Below are 27612 nucleotides of genomic sequence, written 5' to 3'. Positions count from 1 at the left end.
GCCACGGGGCCGGCCCAGTACATTTTATTTCTAATGTTAAGCTATTAATGTATGGATTCCCACTGCCACTTGAGCGTTTTAGACTTGATTCAAAGTGGGATTACTGAAAAGGTAAAAAATGTCTAATTTTTAGGATGTGAAGGTAGTGTTAAAAATGAGGCGGTTTTTGCCATGTCTCTGCATTGGAAGTATCTATTCAGACAAGCTTCTCTTATTCAGGCCTTGGGCTTGTATTCAATCTGTCTGTCTGTCTGTCTGTTTTAAGGAAAAAGGTTTAGTTCCTGACAAAAGATTGATCTTAAGGTTTGGAAGGAGACTGCATTGCAGGTACTCATCTGGTTATAACGTGAATGGCAGCATTGTGATCAAGGGCAACATTCTGTGTGAGAAAATAGCCTCAGTAGTTTCATGGGATGTTAAATTAGGCCTGTCATTTGAATCTTAGATTAATAACAAAAACGGTTCTGCTTGTTTGCCACAATAAAGGGAAATTAAATCAAATTAATGGAAAAGTCAGAGTGAGAGAGAGAAACTGGAATATAAAGGGGATTAGGAAGCCTTATGTTTTGTATGACTGAACGCAGTGATTTCCCAGTACACATTTTCCCCATCTTTGATCATGCAATTATCTACATTTCTTTTTTAAAACTTATGAATAATGGATAATACTTTGCACCAGTATCTCACCACCTTTTTTTTTTTATTTTTTTATTTTTTTATTTTTTTTATTTTTTTAAACTTTTTATTTATTTATTTTTCCCCTAAAGCCCCAGGCGATAGTTGTATGTCATAGTTGCACATTCTTCTAGTTGCTGTATGTGGGACGTGGCCTCAGCATGGCCGGAGAAGCAGTGCGTCTGTGCGCGCCTGGGATCCGAACCCGGGCCGCCTGCATCGGAGCGCAAGCACTTAACCGCTAAGCCACGGGGCCGGCCCTCACCACCTTTTTAAGAATATGTCATTTTAGGGAAGTTGGGAGATTATTTCTCAGGTCCAGAGGTCCTCGTTCCATGAGGTTAGGCTGTAGACCTTTATAGACCTTTATAAATACATTTGCCTGGGCTTGGGCTCCCTGGTGACTCTGAATCACAGGCAGAGCGGAAAGTACCTCGCTGGTCTGGCATTCCTCATCTTACAGATGAGGGACGTGGTCACAGGATCTTGAGAGACTTGCCCAAGATCAGGAACTTAACTGTCCCTCCCATCCTCCCCCAACCCCCTTCCACCTCTTTCCATGTGTAGTGTGAATTCATTCTTGTAGTTGGTAGTGTGGATTTATAGTATAGTGTGCCTTTTCTTTTTATGCCGTGAACCTGATGTGCTTTCCCTTTTTAGTCCTTGATCTGATGCAGCAGTTCCCTCTTCACCTTCCCGCATAGCCTTCTGCAGAACTGCAGACTGAGCCCACTCACAGAATTTCTTCCTTTGGTTCATCACCACAGTTGATAGTACCAGCGTTTGTGTGTTTTTTCCTCACGTCTTCAGATTGTACATATTAAACTGAAGTTTGGTCTGGATTTTCAGAAGATTTTTTAGATGCATTTTTGGGAAACTTGAAAATACATGGAATCTCTTGGATAAGTCTTTGGGAGGCTTGATTTCCTAGTTTTAATGTAAAGTTCCTTGACAGTTTTATTGATCTCTTTTTATTTCAATCTCATAATCTGACTGTTAGTAGGCAATGGTTGTAAGGATTTCTCTCGAATGTTTCAAAGACCAGTTAATATTGCAAAGGTGCTCTTGCGTTGTCTTGCCAGAATAATCGGCATCGTTTGCCCATCTGTACATGAAAACACCATTTGACAGGAATGACACACGTCCAGTACTGGAACTACGCAGATTGTAACAGGCAGCTACCCCTTAGGATTAGCAGAAGTTGATCATTGCTTCAGTGTGCTCGTTTATCTCTGGGGAACCAAGACAGACCGGGAATCTGGGCACATGGCAGTTTGCTGTAAGAGCCTTTTTTGCCCCATTGTGGAATCAGATGTCTGTCCCCATGTTCTAGCAACTGCTGAGGTCTTCATCCTGGATGAACAAAGCCGCAGTTTCTCAGCTTCGTGAAAGACCATCAACACACATGAGAAAGGAAGTGTCGGGAGAGTGAAGCCTTTGGGAGGTGTATTTTCTGCTCTTGACATTGTAGGGGTTCTTGACAAAGTTCACAGGCACCCCCTCCTTAGGACAAATGTTTAATCTCCATTATTTGCTTACTTCACATGAAAGACACTTAAATTCCTTTTCGTAATGGTCAAGCATTCTTTTCTAGTTAAAGATTCTAATTCCTTTCATTCTTAGGAACTTAAAGAATTGAGGCCGATTTATTAATATAAAAACTCAAATGCTGCCTGAGAGGTGACTGAGAAACACACGTAAACTCAAGCTATCATCTCCATTAAGCAGAAGGATTTATTAGGAGACTAGTCCCTTTCCAGGCTAGATGGTGAATTAATTTTGGCAGTTGGGAGTGTCTTTAGCTTAACGTTGTCATCCTAGTTTTTCTTGGCAAGCAAGAGAGAGGCCGGAGCCAACGAGTGCTGGCCACAGCTCTTTGAGGTGATGCTTAATAAGATGCATGTTGTCTGTTTTAGAAGTAGAGTGACCATCCCTTAGGCTCTCTCTCTTGTGTGGGCCCTGATGCGGCTATAGGAAAAGTAAGTTGAAAGTCATCTTTTTTACCATAAGACTTCCAGTTTGATCTCCTTAGGCAGTATAGAGATATCTGGCATGCCCTGGGCTGAATTACAGTGTCAAGTAGAACAAATGATGCATCTTGTCTGCAAAGGATAGTTGTGAATCGGTGGTTCTCTGAAGGTGAATGGTTGAGACCAGATGCAGTGTCTGTTTTGGAGGCAGTGTGTACATTCACTGCCCAACCCAGGATTGGGTTGTTCCAAAGTCTAACTCAGTTATTTGGAACTCTGGCATTTTGTGGTATAGATTCAGTATTATAAGTGGTGGGTAAGTTCCCAGCCTAGACTGAAGAAATCTGTTTAATTCACAGCACAGTTTTTGAAACTGTTAACGGTGATGGCAGAATTCTGGATTTTGGAAGCTGGGAGTCATGTGAAACAGAAGTCAGGAACCATGCTTCATCCCCAGGTGCCTGTCTGTGCAGGCTGGGTGGTATCCAGCAGCCCCATGCCACAGCACCCCCCCTCCTTCTCTCTTAATTTGAAGCTTCTGCTCCTCTGGTTAAGCTGATCTCCTTTATTTATTTTTTTATTTTTATTTTTTGCTGAGGAAGACCGGCTCTGAGCTAACATCTATTGCCAATCATCCTTCTTTTTTTCCCAAAGCCCCAGTAGATAGTTGTATGTCATAGTTGCACATCCTTCTAGTTGCTGTATGTGGGATGCGGCCTCAGCATGGCCGAAGAAGCGGTGCCTCGGTGCACGCCCGGGATCCGAACCTGGGCCGCCAGTAGCGGAGCGCGCGCACTTAACCGCTAAGCCACGGGGCCGGCCCCTTGATCTCCTTTAAATAGTAGCAGAGCAAGTGGTTCAAATTCACTTCCACTAATATGTTCCTGGGTGGCCACAGTTACTACTAGACTACCACTGTTAATCAGGGGCTGGACGACCATTGGCTTTGTTTATATTATCTTATTTCAATCACGTCCCTTCACCCATGTAGAGGCACAGTATTGATGTTTTTAAAAAGGAGCTTCCTTCTTTATAAACAGATTGTCTCTCTGAAATTCTGGCCTTCAGTCAGTGTAACAAGGTTTTCAGGGGAAGGCTGAGCGAAGGCACGAGGATCAGGCGGATCCCATAGAGAGGCCAGCCCTGATACCTGGAATCAGGAGGAAACCCTGCCTGCTATTCAAAGGGTCTTACTGTTACCTCTAAAACAGTGACTTTGCTACGTGTTTTTCAAAATACTCATGATTCCTTTTTTCTCTTTCCGTTTGGAACCACGGCTTGAAAGGGTCTTAGGCTTTAGCAGTGACTTGGTTTCTGTGCCTTTGAGAAGTGGATCAGGGCAGGGCAGTGGCTGTAAGTTGGGGCCGCTTGTAATGACCAGAGCTAGGTGTTGGTCTCCTGCTGTATTTATGTCCCTTACAAGTTCTTACCAAGAAGCCCCTTTTTCCCCAAACAGTGGGGGATAATTGACCTCTTCTTTTTGTTGTTGCCTGTTTGAAGGGTTTGGACTACCCAGTTTCCAAGAACTCTTCTCATTCAGATATTTTATGATGCTAAGTGGAATAAGGATCAGGGCCCTGATTTTTCTGGTGCCAGTAGTCTTCACAGAGTGTTAATGGCAGGCTTAATGTTTTGATTTACTTTTAAAATGTGTAATAATTTAAAAAATAGGTTACAGGCTTCCTCTAGCCCTCAAGTATGTCATTTTTTTTTTTTGTGAGGAAGATCGGCCCTGAGCTAACATCTGCCAATCCTCCTCTTTTTTGCTGAGGAAGACTGGCCCTGGGCTAACATCCGTGCCCATCTTCCTCTACTTTATATGGGACGCCGCCACAGCATGGCCTGACCAGCCATGCGTCGTGCGTGCCTGGGACCCGAACCAGCGAACCCTGGGCCGCTGCAGCGGAGCGTGCAGACTTAACCACTTGCGCCACCGGGCTGGCCCAAATATGTCATTTTTGATGCTGAATTCCGTGTGGGAACTGAGCTCTGTGGGAGTTGAGAGGACAGAGCATTGGAGAGTCAGTGTCTATGGGAAACTGAGGATGAGGCCCTGCCTGTGGGTGTGTGAAATAGCACTGGGCTGACTCGGAGCAGGTGTCATAGGGAAGAGTAGTGTAAGATGGATGGGTGGGATGGCCCAGATTGTGGGAAGTCATCGTAATAGAATATACATTTATGTAATATATTTGAGAAAAATGTAAATATAGTTTAGATATAGAGTTAGAAAGGTAGATGAAAATGTAATTTGTGGGTGTCACTGGTGTTAATGATTTCTGTGCTAATACTAATTACATTTTGGGTTAAAAGAGTAGAAATTTAGAAATAAATATAAGTATGGAATTACTGTTTTCTGGTTTGTGAAAGTGAACACTCAGACCACTATATTCCATGTTCCTTGAAGGCAGAGAATTTCATACATTTTTTGTGCCTCCGTTTCCCAGCACAGTCCGTGACACACAGTAGGTGCTCAATAAATGTTAGTTGAATAACTGAATTTCAGTTTTACATGATACACTTGTGATACAGATTGTCAGTCTTCCTGTTTTCCTAGAAGACAAAAAGAATAAAGAGGAAGTTTTCTATGGTGTAGGACTGCTAATTGTAAACATTTGCTTATTAAATTATCTCATAATTTTCATTATAAATAAATATGTTAGTGAAGTGTATATATACACATTTATTTATTGAGATGTTTTATTTGTAAAGCAGATTTTGGAGTTCTGCTTGTTTAAAAGCATGAATTCTGATGAAAAACGGTGATATTACATTTTGGTACTTCATTGCAAATTTACTTCACTGACTTGAATAAATTGAAAATATTGGTAGCATAGGATTCTCACGGCTTTGTTTTGTGATCCAGTTAGCAGCTTCGGCTTCAGAAAGAATTGACAAAGCAACATCCTAGTGGAAGCATGCTTTCACCTTAAAAATCTGTGTCAGAATAGATATGGGAGGAAGCATAATTTGTATCAAGATGAGGATTTAAAGTTAAGGTAGCCATCGAATCGGCCGAGTTGCCTTTCACTGCCTTGTCTTCTCGAGTTTCTCCTCCTTGAATGCACTGACCGACTGGAAAGTGTCACTACCCACATCCTCCTTGCTGGAGGACTGGGAGGGAGGTTTGCCCTGAGGGGCTCCGGGCCCCGCTCCAGGGGAGCCGTAGGGAAGGTCTCATGGCCTGTGAGTCTGAGAGTCGCTCCTGGGGCTCCACAGACGTCATGTGTTTGCGGTCATTTGACTTGAGAGTGTGACAAGAACTGAATAAGTGAAATTAGGGCGAATTGTGCACCGTTTCAACTGTCAAATGATCTCATCATTTAGGAGTTTATTTGTGCAATATAAAAATGTGAAAAACTGTAGGCTTTGGTTTATGTCATAATAGTGATGTTGTGATGTGATTGCAAAAAAAGAATTGTTTTTGTAATTCCATTTGTGCGTGTGTGTTATTTCTGGCAGTTTTTAGAGATTACTACAAACCATAAATGTAGTTGTTTAAAAGAGTATCAGGGATGAGAGGCCTCCCACTCTCTCTGCTAGCCTTCTACTCAAAATGCTTTAAAAAGAATTCTTCCTGCTTTGATTTGAGGCATTTAGAATTTCTCTTTTAGTTACTATTTTGTAGTCCAATTAATTTAACATAAAGAATTAAGGACTATGATATTCTTTTCAAAGCTTCATAGAGTTTAGAAGGAAAATGGGTTTGGGCTGGTTGGGGTTACAGTTTGACCAGCTCAGGCTGGTAACGCTGGCGAGAGCTTCTTGTGATATAGTATTCACTCCCAGAGTACTTAGCCCAGATGTTTCCTCCTGAAAGTGGACTTGGTTTGTCTCTACCTCCCCGGAGGTAGTTTCACTTCATTAGTGAAATGGGGTGTGTGGTGCTTTTCCTAAAGAACTGAGACCTTCAGGAGGAAAGTGTTGGGTGGTGGTAAAGTATTTATTTGGTAGTAACTGCATTTTGCCCAGTGAGTTACATTCTTTAGTTTCTTGTACTCTGTTGTGGATACTGATCTTCTGTTTGCTTTTTCCCCCCTTTAGAAGAGAAGTGTACTGATAAGGAAATAGTTTGTAATTTTACCAAAAAAGATCAGACAAAATGATTTGTCCTAAGGTGCAGTAAGATTTTAAGACATGCTTTCCTATTTCTATAGGATGTCTGAAAATTCTGGAAGCGTAGGGAGATTTTTATTTTAAACATTGTTAGTTTCGTTTTCAGATAGCATGCTCAGTATGTTTACCTTCAAGCTCCAGGCACCTGTCCGGGCAAACTACCTTAATTTTAAAGCCACAGATCCAGTTATTAATCTGAAAAAGTACAATAAGTAATTTAAGTATTTTCCCTATGTTTTACTCTTTTCAAACACCCTCCTTGTAAAGAGAAGGCTCTTTGGATCTAATACAGAGGGGTGGTTCTTTGCCCCGGTTATTGCCTCCCTGCTTCCGTGTACTTCTGCCTCCCAGCGTTTGTCCCAGCAGCACGGTAACGTGTGTGTGACTCTTTGATTGTGGTGTGTCTCCTCCAGTAAACTGGAAGCTCTCCGAGAGCAGGGCCAGGGCTGCTTGCTCGCCATCACGACTGCAGTGTCTAGCATGATGCCAGGTGCCTGGTCAAAGCTCAGTAGATAGTTGTTGAATAAATGAGCGATGAATGCCTGGGGTTAAAGACCTGTTCCGCCTTCCCAGTTGAGTGCCTGTGTTCTATGTAACCCTGTGGGTGCTAGTCACTAGTTCGGTTCTCAGTGAATTATGTGTTTTGTTGGGGGAATATGGACTGGATCCCCGTGAAAGAAGCATTCCCTTTAGACTTGTAGGCTTTAGATTATAATAGGACCCTAGAAATCATTTATTTCAGTTCTCCCATTTAATAGATGAAGAAACCAACGACCACAGACCAGAATGACGTAGTGGGTAGGTGACGGTGTCATGGTCAACTCGCTTCGTGTCTGACATCAAGCCCCAGTTTTTCCTACTGTACCTTACCATTCCCTTGAGACATTGTCAGGGGTTTGTGTTTATTTAATCACTGCTTCTCCAAGGTAGGGGTATTAAAAAGGGAAGACTGGAATTCTTCAGTCGAAGGTGATTACTTTGTCATTTGACGTTGCTAGTTTTGCCTATCGCTAGTCTTACGAGGGTCTTCATAAATATGCCCTAAAAAAAACCCAAAAGATCTGGGAATCCAGTAATTTCATTTCGTGGTATAAGAATATTGCCATAGAATTATTAAAATTTTATTCCAAGAGAAACTCCATCTGACTAAGTAGTGGAAATAGACTTAGCAAGTTTGAATAGTCACACAGTGTGCTTTTTACCAGCTGTTAAGGTAAGTAGGTCATCAGTGTGGAGAAAGTATTTCAGAACACACTCATCATTAATTTTTTAGTGAGATTGCTGGGTCAGTCCTGTCTGTAAAGTTCTGTGGTTGGGATGGGAACTCTTGGGATTAATTTGGCTCTTTGAAGAGAGAGTACGGCTCAGCTTCTGAGTCTGGTCTCCTGTGATGCGCTTCAGGGAGATGAGTGCTGCCGTGGGCGGTTTTACACGGTTCCGCAGTGTTGTCAGGGCAGGTGGTGCCTGCTCTGTGTCTGCAGTGGAGGTCTCTGCAGCGATCCTTTTTCAAAGCTCCAGGGATGGATGAGGTAGTTGTGTTTATAAAGATGCTGGTGATGAGCAGAAAATTGGGAGATATGAGGGCTTGTAAACATGTCATCCTTGCACATTATCTCAGGAAAAATGTCTTATTTTGATAGTGTGATAAAAAATATATTTTTGTCATTGAAGAGCTAGAGATGACCCCTAAAACCTTATAATCTCATGTTTTCTTACCTGCAAAATTTCTGTAATGTTATTCTTATTATATTTTAAGTGAGTTTCAGGCCCTATTAGGGCATCTTTTAGTTGATAATGGGTCTCTCTTTAATACAAGTGTGAGAGAGTTGATTTGAGGGTTTTAATTTTTTGTAGTTTTTTTTTTTAGAGAAAGATTGACCCTGAGCTAACATCTGTTGCCAATCTTCCTCTTTTTCTCTTTTCTCCCCAAAGCCCCAGTACATAGTTGTATATCCTAGTTGCAGGTCCTTCTAGTTCCTCTATGTGGGACACCGCCTCAGCATGGCTTGATGAGCGGTGAGTAGGTCCGCGTCCAGGACCCGAACCTGCAAACCCCGGGCCGCCAAAGTAGAACTCAGGAGCTTAACTGATACGCCTCTGGGCCTGTCCTCAAAGTTTTTGTGTTTTGGATCTTTATGTTGCTATTTTGCTTTTCATATCATGCCCATGTTATTTTTTTTATTTCGGCTTTATTGAGGTATAATTTACATTTTGTAAGATATTTAAAGTGGACATCGTGGTGATCTGATTTGTATATCTAGCTTGTTACATTTCTTGTCAGACTTGATTTTTAGCAGTCATTTTCATAGCTTCACGTTCCGCTCTAGATCATCAGTGAGTGCTTAAGTTGATGTCGTTAAGTTGATGGTCGTCCTCAACCTCCCCTGGTAACAAGTTCCTAAAATGTTTAAAATGTAAAAGTAGGAGTTCTCAGAAACCTTTAAAAAGTATAAACCTGTTCATCATACTTCAGCTTTTAGAAATTGTCCTTAATCTATAGATTTCTAGCTTTTTATGCATGTCGTTTCATGCTGTTCTTTTGGACAATTGAGCACATAGTCCTCTGGGTTAAGCCTCAGGATTTTCAATCAGAAGTAAGGATTTGCTTTCTTTGGCATACCTAATGCTCTCTGTTGTTTGTCTCAGTATATTTGAATGCTTGCAGCCAGTTTCTGTATTTTATAAAGCGTGAGCAAAATGTGATTTCCTATGTAAAAATTGCACCAGCGCGCCAGATGGAACTGTGAGCTGTCAAGGCAGCACCCACCCCCGTGAAAGAGCCCTGAGTGGCATTATTGGCTGATGTGGGAAAGCCAGATTGTGTGTAGGATGGGGAATTTATCGTTGGAAAAGTATGCAGGTTCAGGGGGTGGCAAGTTGAGTTGCCCTGTACTTTGTGGTTCGAGGTCATTGTGTCTCGCTCAGAAGTCCTCTATCTTTGGGCAAGTCCCGTAATGTCTCTGGGCTGAAAATGAAGGGCCTGGAATTCATGAGCTGTGGAACCCTTTCCATTCCGGCTTCTGTGAGGTCCAAGACTGGACGCTTCTTGGTAGATCTTACTTGCATTTTCTTGTCTTTTCGTTCCTAGAAACATTTAAAAACTAAAATGATAGTGGGTTGTTGAATTGAAACCAAGTCCACTTATAATTGGTATGGCTCATTCTTGGCATTTTACCCGTTACCTGGATGAATAATTTGGAAGGCTATTTGGAAGGCTATAATGAGCGTGAATTTTCCTACTTTTTTCTTACCATTCTTGGTGTCATGATAAATTGCACCAGCATCAAGGCTTTTCCATACTTTCAGTCAGTTGTCTTAAGTGGTGAGCAGTGTTTCTAGAAAAGAACATTTTTTCCTAACACCTCAGTGTCATCAGTAGAGTGCAAATCTCTTTCAGCCATACCTGCTGTGAATGAGGTCTGTTGTGTGTCTTTCTACTGTGCTTCATAGCAAATGTTGTCTGTGGTGTTTTGTTCTTCCTTTAAAACAACTTCTATTAAAGTAGGTGAATTAAGCGTGTTTTTTCTTGGATTATCTCATATATGAATCTGTTAGTTAAGGAATTGGATGCAGTGAAAATGATTGGTTAGGTGAACTCTTTGAGTGTCACTGGTCGTTTTTGTTCAAGAAAATTCAAGAGAGCTCAGCCATCTCCTTTCCAGAAATGATGAGTGTTGAATTTTTGTATTTAATCAGAGTACCTCCCATATTTGCTTTTGGATGTCTGCTGTCTTGTGAATGTGTATTCTATGTAGGCTTACATGTTACATTTCCAGCTTCTTAAAAGGAATTTTTAACTGTTGGCATTGCCGTTTAAATAGGTAATTTCAGGACATTTGTTTCCTTATCTGCTATCCTACTTGCCATTTTCTGTTAAATAATGCATCAGCTCTCTCCCACATTAAAAAGTGCCTGCCTTAAAGCGGCAACTTAGACGGGACATGTTTTTTCCCTGTTGGGATATTCTGGAGTCTTCCTGCAGTTGCTGCTGGCTAGGGAACATTCTCAGCCTACTGACCACTGGAGTAATTCATGCTCTGGAATGGTCTCAGCAAATGTGCGGAGCAGGATTTTGCCACTGGTAGGGGTTTTCCTGTATGTGTTCCTAGCAGGATGTGTTTCCTTTTGTATGAACCATAGAGGTACATCTGCTGGAATCTTTAAACAGATAACTTCTCAATAAACAGGAAAATGTCAAAATTGTCATCATTTTTTCTGAGATTGATGGAAGCATACAGAAGAGAGAAAACGTAGTAACATTTACTCAGGTGTTTTGAGTGTATTTTATTTGGTGCCATTATGATGTAAACGCCCTGTTTTGTCTACATTTTTTTCCTCCTAACACCCAACACATTTCTTGTATGGCCTATGAAATAAATTGTCTGTGTATAACGTGACTTGGCGGTACCATAAGAAGCATGCCTTACACTCTCCTACAGGTTGAGGGTTATCAACTGACTGTAGGATGGAAATTTTATTCTGAGAATGATTTTTAGCAGACTTTCCTCTGACACTTATAAAATAAGTCCTTAAACCATAGAGGTAGGCCTTATTTTTACAGCTTGTTCTTGGTTAAGATGTTCACCCAATATGTAAAGAAAATTTTTGTTTTGGTGAGGAAGATTGTCTGTGAGCTAACATCTGTTGCCAATCTTCCTCTTTTTGCTTGAGGAAGATTGTCGCTGAGCTAACATCTGTGCCCATCTTCCTCTATTTTGTATGTGGGATGCCGCTACAGCATGGCTTGATGAGCAGTGTGTAGGTCCGTGTCTAGGATCCAAACCCGCGAAACCCGGGCCGCTGAAGTGGAGTGTGTGAACTTAACCACTACGCCACTGGGCCGGCCCAGTAAAAAAAATTTTAATGATTTTTCGTTTCCTTGGAAGAGCTATTAAGTATTGTGAATTTCAGTAGTCAGCTTGTAGATTTTCTTTATTTGAAGCTAAGAATGGGAGTATATTATCTACTGATTAGAAATTTGTGTGGGAATGTAAATTAGTATAGCCACTATGGAAAACAGTATGGAGGTTCCTCATAAAATTAAAAATTGAAATACTATATGATCCAGCAATTCCACTTCTGGGTATTTATCCAAAGGAAACAAAATCACTATCTTGAAAAGCTATCTGCATCCCCATGTCGTTGCAGCATAATTTACAGTAGCCAAGATATGGAAACAACAGATGAAGGGGTAAAAACAATGTGGTGTGTATACATACGATGGAATATTATTCAGCCATAAAAAAGAAGGAAATTCTGCCATTTGTAACAACATGGATGGACCTTGAGGACATTATGCTAAGTGAAATAAGTCAGATAGAGAAAGACAAATACTTTATGCTATCACTTACATGTTGAATCTAAAAAAAAAAACCCAAAAAAACCAAACTCATAGAAATAGAATAGATTGGTGATTGCCAGAGGTGGTGGGGGAGGGGGACGGTGTGAAAGGGTTGATGGTGGTCAAAAGAATAAACTTCCAGTTATAAGATAAATAAGTCCTGGAGATGTAATGTACAGCATGGTGACTATAAAAAAGATTAAAAAATTAAAAAAAAATTATTATGATAGTTGCTAGACAGTCAAGACCTAACCTGTAATCCTTTTTCTTGGCCTTCAGTATCACCTGGACACTTTGGCAGGGGAGACGAGTGTCTGTGTTTCTAAAATAGAGGTTTCAGCCAAATCCCAGAGAGAACATTTCATAGTTAAGCCTCTGCTTTCAACCTGTTCTCGCATTGTCTTGCAAAGACGGATCTTTTTTTATTACAATGAAAACCATTCTCGAATAGTCTGTCTTACTTGAAATATGAGTAGAATGATAAATTGCGTCTTATAAGGCCTTAGGTAAGGTTTGTAATTCCCACATTTTGTGGGAATTAAAAACCACGTTGCATTTTCTCCTATCTAAAGTCAATTTATTTTGAAATTTGTAAACATATCTTTGATTTGCTTAATGAATGACTTATTGCTACATTGTCTCCCTCTTTATTACAGTCATGCATCACTTAATAATGAGGACATGTTCTGAGAAATGTGTCATTAGGCAGTTTCATCATTGTGCAAACATCATAGAGTACTTACACAAACCTAGATGGTATAGCTTACTGTGTACCTAGACTACATGGTACTAAACTTCTGGGAGCACCATTGTGTATGTGGTACATAGTTGACCGAAACGTTGTTATGTGGTGCATGACTGTACTATGATGATCCTCCAATTGCAAAGAAAAGGCCCTATGCAGTTTTAAGAATTTGTGCTTGAAATACCTAATGAGTAGCCTCCCCACCCCCAAAGCAACCACTGATCTACTCTCTCTGTCTATAGATTTGCCTGTTCTGGACTTTCATATGAGTGGAATCCTAATATGTAGACTTTTGTGATTGGCTTCTTTCCCTTAGCGTTATATTTTTCAAGCTTCATCGAAGTTGTAGCATATATTAGTACTTCATTCCTTTTTATTGCTGAATAATATTCCATTGTATGGTTATATCACTTTTTGTTTCTCCATTCTTCTAATGGATATCCAGCATATGGGTTGTTTCTACCCTTTGGCTATTGTGAATATGCTGCTGTGAACATTCACGTATAAGTATTTGGTCAAATACCTGTTCTCAGTTCTTTGGGGTAGATTCCTAGGAGTGGAATTTCTGGGTCATATGGTAACTATATGTTTAATGATTTCGGGAACTGCCAGGCTGCTTTCCAGAGCAACTGCACCATTTTGCATTCCCACTAGCAGTATATGAGTGTTCTGATTTCTCTGCATCCTCTTCAACACTTGTTATTCTTTAACTTTTTGATTCTAGCGTTTCTAGTGGGTGTGAAGTGGTATTTCATTGTGGTTTTGATTTACATTTCCACAATGACTAATGATGTCCAGCATCTTTTTATGTGCTTATTGGACGTTTGTATATCTTCTTTGGAAAAATATCTATTCTTTTGCCCATTTTTATAATTTTTATTTATTTATTTTTTCCCCCAAAGCCCCAGTAGATAGTTGTATGTCATAGCTGCACATCCTTCTAGTTGCTGTATGTGGGATGCCACCTCAGCATGGCCGGAGAAGCGGTGCATTGGTGCGCATCCGGGATCTGAACCCGGGCTGCCAGCAGCGGAGTGCGCGCACTTCACCGCTAAGCCATGGGGCCGGCCCTTTTGCCCATTTTTAAATTGGATTATTTGTCTTTTTATTATTTAGTTGTAGGAATTCTTTATATATTGTAGATATAAGTGCCTTGCCAAATATATGATTTGCAAAAATTTTCTTCCATTCTGTGGGTTGTCTTTTCACTTTCTTGATGCACTTTGAAGCACAAAAATTTTTAATTTTGATGAAGTCCAGTTTATCTACTTTTTATTTTGTTGCATGTGCTTTTGGTGTCATATCTAAGAATCTTTTGCCAGACCCAAGGTCATGAAGGTTTACTCCTGTGTTTTCTTCTAAGAGTTTTATAGTTTCAGCTCTTATAGTTATGTTTTTGATCCATTTTGACGTAATTATTTTATATGGTATGAGGTCAAGGTCTACCTTCTTTTGCACGTGGCAATTCAGCACCAGTTTTTGAAAACATTAGTTTTTCTCCTTGAATGGTTTTGGTGCCCTTGTTGAAAATCACTTGACTGAAGATGTATGAATTTATTTCCTGACTGTGAATTCTGTTCTATTGATCTGCATGTCAGTCCTTGTTCTAATACCTCACTGTCTTGATTTCCATTGCTTTGAACTAAGTATGCATCTTCCTAATTTGTTCTTCTTTTTCAAGGTTGTTTTGGCTATTTTGAGTCTCTTGCGATTCCACATGAGTTTTAGAATCAGTTTGTCCATTTCTAAGAAGAAGTCAGGTGGGACTCTGATAGGGATTATATTGCCATCTTAATGTTAAGTCTTATGATCCATGAACATTGGATGTCTTTCCATTTAATTGTGTCTTTAATTTCTTTCAGCAATGTTTTGTAGTTTTCATTATACAAGTCTTTCACCTTCTTGGTTAGGTTTATTCCTAAGTATTTTATTCTTTTTGATAATACTGTGAATGGAATTGTTTTCTTAATTTCATTTTCACATTTTTATGAGTGTACAGAAGTACAGTTGATTCTTGCATATTGATCTCTTATCCTGCAACCTTGCTGAACTTGTTCATTAGTTCTAAGTCGTTTAGTGGATTCCTTAGGACTTGCTATACTAGTAAGATCATGTCATCTGTGTTCAGAGATAGTTTTACTTCTTCCTTTCCAATTTGAATGCCTTTTATTTCTTTTTCTTACCTAATTGTCCTGGCTTGAACCTGTGGTACATTGCTGCATAGAAGTGGCAAGAGTGGACGTTCTTGTCTAGTTCCCGATCTTAAGGAGAAAGCATCTTTCACTGTTGAATGATCTGTGCGTTTTTTTTTTTAAAACAGTTTGAGGCAGTTCTCTTCTACTCTTAGTTTTTTGAGTGTTTTTATCGTGAGGGTTGGATTTTGTCAAATGTTTTTTCTGTGTGAGATGATCATGTGATTTTTGTTCTTTATTCGATTGATATATGTTACATTAATTGACTTTCAGATGTTGAACCAACCTTGTATTCCTGGGATAAGTCCCACTTGGTCATGGTGTATAGTCCTTTTTATATATTGCTTGATTTGGTCTACTAGTATTTTGTTGAGGATTTTTGTGTCTATATTCATAAGAGATATTGGTCTACTTTTCTTGTGATGTCTTTGTCTGATTTTTGTATCAGAGTAATACTGGCCTCACAAAATTAGTTTGGAAGTGTTCTCTCCTCTTGTGTTCTTTGGAAGAATTTGTAAAGAATCGATATTAATTTGTTAAATGTTTGATAGACTTCAGCGGTGAAATCTTCTGGAGCTGGGCTTTGTCAGATGTTTTTAATTCTTATTATAGGTATCATTCTCTTCATTTTAAAAATGAGGAAACTAAGGCTCAGAAAGATTAAGTAATTTGCTAATAAGTGACAGAGCTGGGAATTGAATCCAGATTACTTTATGTCAAGTACTAGGATGATAACAGTAGCTGACATTTATTACGTAATTAATTATGTCTCTCACCATACAAGGTGCTTTAACGTATTTATCTCCTGCCACAATCCCATCACCGAGTGCTCATTTAATGATCACTTCAACTTTATGTGTATTGTATCCATTTTCAGGTAGAGAATCTGACACTTCTGGAGATTCAGTGACTTGCCTTATTGAGCCATGGCAGGAAGTGAATGGTCCAGCTGTGTTTTTCACTCACGAGGCTGTCTGACTCTGGAGCCTGCCCTCTTTTTTTTTTTTTTTTTTTGTGAGGAAGATTAGCCCTGAGCTAACATCCATGCCAGTCCTCCTCCTTTTGCTGAGGAAGACTGGCCCTGGGCTAACATCTGTGCGTATCTTCCTCCACTTTATATGGGAGGCCGCCACAGCATGACCTGACAAGCAGTGCCTCGGTGCGCGCCCAGGTTCCGAACCCCGGCTGCCAGCAGCGGAGCGTGTGCACATAACTACTACACCACGGGGTCGGCCCCTTTAGCCTGCCCTCTTAATTGCTTTTCTGTGTTGTGTGCAGCGAAAGCAGCCATGCCACGTGTGGACCGCTGAGCCCAGATCAGGTTCGACCTTGGATGTGAGTGGGCTCACACTGCCCTTCAGGCTCTGCTTGGACATGCCTGGCTCAGTCAGCACAGCGCTGTGGAAGCCCCGGCTTTTCTCACTCTCTCTGCTCTGTAGCTAACGCTCTACTCCACGGTTGTGGCAAAACAGCCTGTAGATCATTCTGACTCCATGAAGTTAGAAAGAACATAAGCTGTCACTATGTATAATATAGAAATGACTTTTAAAGGTAGTTTAGTATGTAACTTAGCCAGCTGTTTTGTGTAATATCTTTCAATGAAGACATTCAAAACACTTTACATATTTATATTAATATTCATTTTGTTGGTGAGATTAGATGGTATCTAGCCTATTTGATTGAAGAGGAAGAATTCTCTGTTTTTCAAGTTAGAGGCCTTCAGATGTCCAGTCACATGTAAAAGTGAGGCACAGAAGGCTGACCTGACCTGATACCTGTGTGGGTGGAGGGGCTGGCTGAGTGCGGGTCCTCACAGAGGGCCGTGAGGTCTGATCTGCAGGGTAGGACAGGTGGTATCTAGGCCTGGCAGCCAGTGTTCTGGGAGTTCCAGGTCCAAGGGGCTGGAGGCTCCACTGTACAGAACCAGATTGTCGGTGTGGCACCTGCTCATACTTGTGTTTCTCTGTGCCGGGTGTCGTCCTGTCCGGTCTGGCTTCTGCTGGGGCGGGTGTGGGGCAGTCCCCGATTGTGCAGCACCGGTAGAGGGGCTCTGGGTGTCCAGCTGCCCCTCATTTAGGCTTTCAGTCAGTGTTCTCCGCAGCCCCTCTCCCACGTCCCTGTCTGTGGAGACATGCAATTTGTCTTCTGAAGGCTCTAGGGCATCACAGTGGGCCTGGGCATCCTTTTGTGAGCCTGTCCTGAGACAGTCAGCTGAGTGGAGAACACTCACGCTTTACGTGCGTCATAGCTTTCTGTCTTCTAAGATTTTGCGTCATATTTGCTCTCTTGTAGGCTCCCGTGTCCTTTCTTGTGTCCTTTGATGTTTATACCTGTTTTTATTCCTCTACTGTCATTTTATTAGGATTTCAGGAAGGAGTGGAGATAAATGCCATTTGTATTTCTTCGGTGAATTACCTCATCATGTCCTTTATGTAATTTTCTATTGGGATTTTCATATTTTGAACTTGTAAAAATTTTACATATAAAGGATGTTAACTCTTTGACATACAGTGCAAATGTTTCTTCTTGTATGTTAACTCACTTTTGAAACACTTGCTGGGAGGTACTGGTGGGGATTCCAGCTTTTGCTGACTCGGGCAGATGGTTGTGTAGGGAAATGGATCCTGAGACCAGCCGGCTGTACGTTGGCTTTTGTATGGATGTGCTTTTCTTATGGTTTTCACTACCTCATGGAAGCTGTCTTATCTAGTCATGCTTGAGAAGTCTTCATACTGTTTCACAAATGAAGAACCTTGGCCAAGTGGAAGCGAATCATTTGCCATCTTCTCTACCAAGTATTCTAAATGTATGGTCCTGGTAGTCAGTTGGAAAGGTCTGGCAACAGCTGTTCTGAGGAACATGGGTGCTCATCTGCCTGCCAAGGATTTGTTGCCTCCGTCCAGCCACATGCCCCAGGCTTGGAGAGAGGCCACTTTTGCACATGCCTTGGAAGGGTAGAAGGAGGCTCTGGCAAAAATAAATTCTCTCCCTCTGCATTTAGCGGTGGGCCCAGAGCCATGAGGAAGGGAATTAGAAGGAAGGAATTAGCAACAGCCCACCATGTGTTGCATTTGGCACGAGTGGACAGGTGTTAGCCCTCCTCTGTACAATGGCGATCAGGAGTACCGCTTTCAGCTGAGTTGTCAAGGTTTGACCATGTTCCATTTCTGCGTATGTTTGCTCTGGGCTCCTATCCCAGCCAGTATGAGCAGAATGTCCTGCGTTGGCAGATAGGGTAACTACATTGGGTGCAGTCTAGGAAACTTCGGTCACGTGGGGCCTGGTGATTCTGAAGCATGAAGCTTTTCGGTGCATATGTCTGTCGGACGACCTAGTGGAATTTGGAGGCAGAAATGACCCCTGAGGAAGCCCAGCAACACCAGCTCAGTGTCACTTCCCCTCTCCCAGACCCCCTGGTTTATTGGGAAGTGGCTGTGGTGAATGATCAGCTCTGACGTGAGAACTCATCGTCGTTTTGTTTCCCCTCCCTGAGTTTTTCCTTTCCTCTGTCCAACTGCTACTGCCATAATCGTTCCAGACCTTTCTCAGGCCTGGTTTACTGTCACAGCTTCTTAGCCCAGCACCTTGCTTTTAGCTTCACCTCTCTAATATGTCCGGTATGCCTCTGCCTGACCTCTTGTCATCCTAAACATCACTTTTATCACATTACTTTGCATTTAAATCCTTGCTGCTCTTTTCCACGACCTGGCTTTTGACCTGGCTTTTGACGCATCGGCTGCCTTAGACTGTGGTAGCACTCAGCTCAGCCCCAGGAGTTGCGTTCTGAGTTGCTCTGGTTGTTAGGCCTGTGTTGGAAGGCTGTTGAAGGCAAGGCTGGTGGCTCATGTCTCTTGACTTCTCCACTACGTGTAGTTGGTCTTGTGGAAACACTCGTGAGCAGGCACAGTTCTCAGACAGCAGAGTGCCGATGTCTAGGGAAAATGCTTAAAAACTGAAAACTTACCTTGGCAGACTGGGGAAAAGGCACAGCATCGTGGCTTTCTTGGGGTGTTCTTCAGCTTCAGATCTGCCGCTTCACTTGGTTTTTCTTGTCTTTGAAAGGGGAGGGTTGGAGTGAATTATCTTTCAGTTCCCTCTCAAGCCTGAAAGGCTAATTTTCCTTCATTTTTTGCTTGATCTTTCTCCTGAAATTAAAACTCTTGAGCTGTTTCTGGATCTTGAATTAGGAATTTTTCATTTCTTTGTAATTCTTTCCCTGACGCATTTTGCAGTTTTCTCTGGGTATGTGCTGCAAGAGGAAATTTGGATTTGCCATTTGGCTACCTTTTAGGAGAACACAAAATGCCATATCATTCTGTTTTTTTTTCTAGTTGGAGCTTTTCATTTGTACAAGTAAAGTTTTCAGTCTGGTGCATAATTTTAACATAATTTTTGCCCTTCTACAGACACAATGAGGCGAGTGGTACGACAGAGCAAGTTTCGGCATGTATTTGGACAAGCGGTGAAAAATGACCAGTGTTATGATGACATCCGGGTTTCTCGTGTGACCTGGGATAGTTCCTTTTGTGCTGTCAATCCCAGATTCGTTGCCATAATCATAGAAGCAAGTGGGGGAGGAGCCTTCCTTGTGCTCCCTTTGCACAAGGTAAGTAATCTGGCTTTCCATTCTGTTAGACACCCTCTGGTGATCTCTATTTATTCCGTAGTAGATTGATTTTGGAGATTGATAGTTCACTAAGAATTGTGTGATTGCTGAGACCATTCGACTCGGATGTAATTGAGGTTAAGTTCCACACGCCTTAGAAACCACATCAGGTTTTCTTTAACAGAGAATCATTAAACAGAATGGTGAACTCTGCTCTGGGCGTGCCCTCTATGGATGAAAAGATTATTATAATGATGCCGTGAGAATGGGCAGGCACAGGAATTTTATGATTTGGTTAGTAATCATCCAATTTTCACAAAAGTTTTTCCGAAAAGTACAGTTTTAAAAACATGTTTTTAAATGGGCATAAATTTGTAAGATCATCTGTTTTTTTGTGAAGTCATGAGGACTGAGACTTTTTGGTTTTTTGAGTGGTAAATGGGAAAGCTCAAGAAAATGTTCCAAAAACAATGCAGATTTCAAGTCTGGATAATAGTAAGTTTTGGCGTAGGTTCTAAACAGTATTAACAAGTGGTAGAAGTGAAAGATCTTTACTGACGGTGGTTCTGTGTGACGTTCACCTTCAGTGGGCTTCCCATTCCTCCCTTCTCCTGACTTGATCCTTCCAGGAGCCCTTTCCAGTATGGGGGAGAAGATAGGAGATTTGCGATTTTCTGACTGTTCTTGAATATTATGGATGAAACTCTGTACTTGTTTTAACAGGAGATTTCAGAATTGCAGATAATGGGTGGGGGGATGCTGTGAAGAGAGCCTGGAAAGAGTCGTTCTCTAGTTAGCTTTTAGGAGGAAAATAAGTGTCGTGAGTCCTGAGCTCGCATGATAAGGGCTCGGTGCTGGTGAGGATGCAGATGTTGGGTCACGGTACAGCTCTTTCTGCTCTGCTGAGAACAGTGGGTCTCCCTGAGTCTAAGCCATGCATATGAGGGGTACATCTCATCATAGGGGACCATGTGATTCTGAAGTAGTTATAATAAAGTGAATTTCTGTCGAAGTATCATTTCCCATTATATTTTGGTGTTTTTTTCTTAGGAAAACTCTCACTGGGAAAACTTCCAGTTCTCTTGTACTTTTCTTTTTCTCAGTTGCACATGACTGACTTGCTTTATTTTAACATCTGACTTTTGCTTTAGTGGCTGGATCGATGTGATATTATACAGTAGGACCATCTCACTACCAAAATAGGAGATGGATGCCTTTAGGGAGCAAATTTGATATGTGTTTTCAAATGTACTTTCTTATTGGCAAAGTTGTTGATCATATTATAAAGGAGAATCTTTTCCTTAAATTGAAACTTGATTTTACTTGTATACTTTTATTTCTGTGGAGAAAATTGCTGTTTAGTGGCAAATAATGCAGTACACTGTTATCACTGTACTTACCTGATTTTGGAGTGGGAGTTTGAATTCAATGCCAGTTGCATTTGGTCTCCACAGCTTTTAGTTTGTTATCAGGAACATGGAGCATTTGGAAACTGACTTGTTAGTGGTAGGTTTTATGGCGGCCAGCTGAGAAGACGCTTCAGCCTGTCCCCCGAGATCAGGCACTGGAGCACCATGACCTGTTTTGGAGTTAAGAGTTTTTATTCCCCCTTTTATAGACTGAGGGATAAATTTAAGACATTTTTTGCTTCAAAGAAATGGAATAAGCCAATTAAGAAGCCCCAAATAAACTTTTGAATGGCTAATCTTCCTCTGAGTTCAGACAGTTCTCTTTGAATTCCATATCCACGAAAGGCTCTGAGTCCATCTTTGCTTTTAAAAACCATGGGGAACTTTGAGTTCCATTTATGCCTTTTAAGGGAGACCTATATGCAGTTCCTAAGCTAAGTGGATCTTATGGTTTGGTTTTCACTTGCATTAAGTGGCCTACACTTAGTAAATAGATTTTAATATTTTGTTCTCTAACCAGCCGTATAGGAATTAGGATAGAATAAGTTGTTTTGAAAATTACTGTAGCTGGATGAAGTGTTGGTTTTTGAGGAGCCTCGAGGGTCTTTCTTTCTCAAGCTATAATACTGTTTGTGTGGCTTTGCTCCTTAAATATTAATTTGTTTTGGAGGAGGTGACATTGGTGTAAACCAAGCCCAGTGACATCCATTAGAAATAAGGTCAATACTTGGGGTTATCGACTTTTGTAATTGATGGGTTCACATATACTCTAAGGGATTTTCGTGTATTAAAGTGTGTGTATTTAGCCCTCAGGGTCTGTGTGGCGTAGTGGAAAGAACACAAGTCTGGGCGTCGGGGAGCTGGGAGTTCAGTCCTGGCTCCGTCACTGACTTGTAGGTGGATATGGGTATGTCACTCTGTCCTGCTCTGTAGAAGAGATTCCTACAACTTCAGTGTCTTGGCAACTTTGAAATAGTTTTATAGTGAGGTACTGCTTTTGTCTAAAAGCAAAGAAAAACAAGAGTCCCACATAGAATATGAAGATGCTTGAAATCAGGATTGCAGGAAATGATGCTCTAGGTGTATATTGGGGTCCAGCACGGGTTGATGGCAGTCTGGGATTATGCTAAATATGAACTTTAGGGAATGGATTTCGTGTTTAACAACAATCTCAGAGACTTCTAGTAATGTTTCCTTCTTTTTTTCTGGTTATAGACAGGCATGGTGGTGCTTTTGGGGCTCTCTGTACATATTAATATTGAATATGCATGTATTGATCTTAACATGTATTGTGACTTTTCAGAAAGGCTCCCATTTAAAAACATGGCCTTCCATGAATTTCTCTTCAAAGCTAATTAGTGTCAGCAGTAAATAGGGCTTATTGCAACCTCCTGAGGCTTGTGGTTAGAGTCTGGAAGAATCACTGTCTCTGTCTTCCAGGACTTAAAATCAAAAATGGAAAGAGTAGTAGGGACAAATACATTAAGACACATATACACCAAGAGGTCAGCTTAGGAATGAATGTATGTTTATTTCAAGTGTGTGGTTTATGAGGTTTTAGGCAGGTTTTATTAGAGAAAGTGGGATTTTAAGAGGTCGCTGCTGGAGGAATACAGGAAGTGCTCAGCCCTGAGGTGGGGTGATTGAGATTAGCACACGTGATTCAGGATCTGTTTTGTAATGCTTCCGTCAAGCTGGGGCATGCCATTCTGTCATGACTTTTCAAGGTGTGGCTTAGTACATTTTTTTATTCTTTGGTCTTTCACAGGATGAATAATAGCAGTCTTGCTGAACAGAAGTTGGCTTTGTGGTTTTGGCTTTAGGGATTCCCCCCTGCCCCCACCTCAAAAGCTGCGTTGTCTCAAGAGCACGCAAGTTTCAGCCCCCGGGTGTACTCTCCCACGTGGACATAAACAAGCCTTTCCTGTTTGCGTTTGCAGCAGCCATGCTCCTGATGTGGGACTGAGGCATTCCCATCCCCTTTGTGAACCATGGTGGCTCATAGGAACACACCAGTGTTTGTGGGTAGGTGTGTGTGTGTGTGTACACACACTAAAACTTCAGATCACAGTGAACCTGTAAATTGTAATTTAAACAAATAAGGGTGGAAGGAGTTGCTTAGAATTATATGCTTTTGATCTCTTAACATTTTCTTGGAAGGAGGATGCAAATTGGAGGGCTGCTATCTTCCCTAATCGCTTTCTCCCTTCCTCCCTTGACTAGTCTTGCTTCGTGTTATTGGAGTGATGGCTAATTTCATCCTCCTAGTAATTGCCTGAGATAGCAGCTCTGCTCTGGGCCATGATGGGTTGGGTGTGGCCAGGTCTCTGTTAACCTTTTGGGTCAATATCTTCTCTCTCCTAGCTTCTCTGGTATAGCTGTGCAGTACCTTCTTAGACACAGTTACGTTTCTTCCATTTATTTTAGGAATTGTGTGTGGGAATATTTGGGGTCTTGCTTTATTTATGTCTGTGAACTGTCTTTTCAGCTCATTTTTTAGTCTTTCTCAACTAGAGGTTTGTGAAAGAATTCAGCCCTATAGAAAAAATTTCAGTGAATCTTTGCTTCTCTCAAGGGTGGGGCCTAGCCATGCCTTCTAGATGCATAGGAGAGAAATTAATTCGTTACATACATTAGCTGCCTTAGCGCATTGAGTCAGTTCTCTCACAGAGCACAGGTTGACAAGGGCTGCTCTAGAGTGTTTTTCTGTCATGTTTATTGAGAAAGAAATCTTGATTCAGTTCAGCAGTATTCTAAGTGTCTCTTCTTGCTGTTCAGTATCCAACTCAAATGTTACCTCTGATTTGCTGTGACAGTGGAAATAATCCTTTGGGTTCCCTTAGCTGCTTGTCCTTGCCACTAGTATCACAGGCTGCATCATCACATTGTATTATAATTATTTTCTTAGCCACTTATCAGATAAGGGGAGGGTGGTTAGAGTCATGATCGTGATCTCTTGACATCCACTTGGATGGAGGATGCAAACTGTGTGGCTGTTTGTCCCTTGATACAGGTTCTCCAAGATCTGGTCTTACTCTCTTGTGGTAGCAGCCTGCAAGATGGCCCTAGTGGTTCTCCCCTCCTTGTATTCATGCTGTGGTGTGCTGCCTCCCACGTTAAATAGGGCTGACCTGTGTAACCACTAGCATATGGTGGAATTGATGGAGTGTGACTTCTGAGACTAGGTCATAGAAGCATATTGGCTTCTACTGCTGTCTCTTTTGGAGCAGCCATGTTGTGAGGACACTTAAGCAGCTCTCTGGAGAGGGCCACAGGCCCTCCCGCCAATAGCCAGCACCAGCTTATCAACCATGTGAGTGAGCCATCTTGGAAGTGGATCCTGCAGCCCTGGCTGACACTTTGACTCTTGAGAATCCTGAGCAAGAACCACCCAGATAAGCTGCTTTTGAACTCCTGACTCTCAGAAACTGTGTGAGATAATAAATGTTTTTTGTTCTAAGCAGCTAAGTTTTAGGGTAACCTCTTAAGCAGCAATTGATACCTAATACATGTATTTGCAGAATATAGTGGTTGACTCATATGTTAGGTCACACAGTGCATAAATAAGTGAGTAATTCATAATGACCTAAAAGACCTTCAGGTAGTTTTAAGCGCTCTTTCCATCTCTCCTTTAAAAAATCTGAATAGACAGATAAATACATATAGATATGTAACATTCTTAACTAAATCTTAAATGAATAATTGAAGGATTTTATACAGTAGCAAGAGAAAATTATATGGCAAGATTTGGTTATCCTATGTTCCAAGATACTGTCATATAACCTAAAAAATGTCTTAGAGGGTCATAGTCACTATCTTATTTTTAACTTCAAATTATGTTATTGGTTTTTGGGAAAAAGTCTAGAATATTAACATAGATGATGGGGCTAAAGGTGATTTTTATTTTCTTTATAATTGTACTTTTTTCAAAATGTTTTACAATGAACTTACTACATGTAAAGATTATTATTATTTTTTTGGCGAGGAAGATTGTCCCTGAGCTAACATCTGTGCCAGTCTTCCCCTATTTTGTATGTGGGACGCCGCCACAGCATGGCTTGAGGAGCAGTGTGTAGGTCCACACCCGGGATACAAACCTGCAAACCCCAGGCCACTGAAGCGGAGTGTGCGAACTTAACCACTACACCACCGGGCCAGCCCTTAAAGATTATTTTTAAAAAAGTATTGTCAGTAATATTACCAGAGCATATATAAAGATCTAATTGTTGTTTAAGCTTTAGTGAAATCTAAAACAGTACTTTCAAAAATCACATTCACACGTACTCATTCTTTAGACGTTTGAGCGCCTGCTCTGTGCCAGGACCTTTGTTGAGTTCTTGCTCTTAAAAAGCTTTGACAACAGCTGACCTTGACCTCTCCAGTGGGGAGCTTTGTGTGTGCATAAAGCGCTCTGACACAGGGGTGAGAGATGAGCTCCAGCTGAGGCTCAGAAGTCAAGGAAGACATCACAGAGAAGGTTCTCTTGGAATTCGGGTTTCTCCTGTGTGTAGGAGCTAGGGATGAAACAGAAGAGGAGCCCAGCCAGTTAACTACACTGATGAATTAGACCAGGTGCTCTGTTCCCAGGAGGGCAAAGAATGAGGTGGGAGTTACGCTCCTCCTTCAGATCCCTGGATCTCTGGGCATTGGGCTGGGCTTTTCTAGTACTGGAGAGATGTGCTGTTTGATCGAAGGGGGAGTGAGAGGAGCTGAAGGATAGCGTTTTGGTAGAAAAATCACACATTCTTCGCCCTATTTTTTCTTCACTTCAGTGTAAATAGTGCAAAATTGGTGTTTTCCTTGATTGTTATATGTAGAAGAACCAGAATAAGCACTGTTCTACATTGTAGGATTATTGTTATAAATAGATCAACATAGCATCTTTCCTCTGTTTCATCTTTAAGAAAAGGCAGTGACTTCATGTCATATTCCTAAAAACGAGACTCCAAAATGACATCAGAATGTGCTTAGAGGGTCCCTTTCATAAATGATGTCTTAGTTTTTGCACATGGTAGGATTGTTGTCATACTTCTGTTCTATGGTTGCAGAAATTGAAGCTCAGATTGAGTGATTGCCCAGAGCTGTGGGGTCTTTCATGGATTAGAACCTAGATCTCTGAGTCTTTATTTGATTTGTACATGTATATTTTTCATTAACATTTTTTTCCCCACTAAGTGTGAGATTTTTTTTGTATAGAAACCGTGGTCTAAATGACACTTAATCCTTTGCATTCTTTCTCTGGAATTAGAAGGCTTAATAACAAAAACACTAGCTTATCAGGGCTTTGATTCTGTCAGCTCAGAGTAGCGTCTTAAGGTTTGGAAAGTACTTGGTCTATACCATGCCTTGTGAGGAAACAGTGACAACGATGAAATCGCAGCAGTTCACATTATCTAGGGCTTCCTTTAAGTGCCAGGCGCCATTCTGATAAGTGCCTTCTTTCATGGACTAGCTCAAAAGGAATGGCAGTCTCCCGAAGGCGCTTTTCTCTGTGACCCAGTCACCGCCAGCACCTGCTGGATTTGCAGCGGCTGCGTCTCCCCCTTACTGTACACCCCTGATAGGCAATTTCCATTCCCACAAGTAGCGGGGCTCGGTTTTGGACAAGGGTAGCAGTGCCGGTAGCCCTTTGTACAGATGTGGACGTTTGGCACGTGGTAGCTTTGGTGGTATAGGCAGGGGATTTTATTCTGTGCCAGTGTCCTGGTGTGTCCTGGGATGCCCATTCACTGCCTGCTGAAATAGATGCTGTCTGATGCCCTGAGCACCTTGAACTGTCAATTGTATGGGCCGTGAAAGCCTGGGAGGCAGGGTCAGGGGATGGAGGATGCAGGGGGAGGGCACCAGGTGCAGAACAATGTCTTCCAAATTATGTCACGAGCTGCCAGCCACACGAGCACTGCATGGCCTCATTACCACATGAAGTGCCACAGAAGGGCCTTTTCATTTTCTCCCAGTGACTGTATTTTCCACAGTCTTGCTGGGGTGGGAGGGGTACACCCTACTCACCCCCAGTTAACAATGGAGCACAAAGTCCTGGCAGAAGGAACCTCACAATGTACCCTGGGGCTATTTTTGATTACAGTGAGTGGCCATGACTCAGAGTGTGCCCTGGCAGATGCTGGCTTGCACCGCCCGCCTCCCCGTGCCTCCCCCCCCCACAGATGAGCAGGCAGCCTGTCCTTTGTGCGTTTCCTCAGCCGGCTTCTCCTGCTGCTGCAGCGCGCTGATATGTCCACAGCAGCCGGCCGCAGGCCTGATGGGGCTCTGACAGTAGTTTTTACCATATATGGCCATCAGAGCTCTGGGGCTGTCAGCCGGCCAGGATAATTTCCTTCCTCTGCTTGATTGGCTCTGTGGCTCAGAGAATGGTGGGATCTGGGAGTGTGTGGTGAAGGGAAGCCACTGAGTCAAGTGCAAAGAACGTTTAACTCTTTCCTGGTTTTCCGGAGTGTGAGTCCGTGCAGAGCACCCAGGCAAGTGCTGCCGGCAGAAGCCCGCAGTGTGTAAACCTAAACACGATCACCCAAGTCTGGGAAAGCAGGAAGAAAGGACTTCTGA

At 41.8% G+C, this 27612-nt stretch overlaps 1 protein-coding gene across 3 annotated transcripts in view; it reads left to right on the top strand.

The window, feature by feature from the left end:
• Positions 1-27612, top strand: part of CORO1C (coronin 1C) — a 73239-nt gene that overhangs the window by 6337 nt on the left and 39290 nt on the right. For all 3 annotated transcript variants that reach the window (XM_087424049.1, XM_087424047.1, XM_087424048.1), the window contains exon 2: positions 19443-19642. In XM_087424049.1, the coding sequence (XP_087280175.1) occupies positions 19448-19642 (195 nt within the window). In that variant the 5' untranslated portion in view covers positions 19443-19447. The remainder of the gene's footprint in view (positions 1-19442; positions 19643-27612) is intronic.

The sequence above is a fragment of the Ceratotherium simum genome, chromosome 35, assembly GCF_057802395.1.
Source record: "Ceratotherium simum simum isolate JZ-2026a chromosome 35, ASM5780239v1, whole genome shotgun sequence".
Classification (NCBI taxonomy): Eukaryota; Metazoa; Chordata; class Mammalia; order Perissodactyla; family Rhinocerotidae; genus Ceratotherium; species Ceratotherium simum.
Note: the sequence above shows the minus strand (reverse complement) of the source record. Positions and strands in the feature narration are given on the sequence as shown.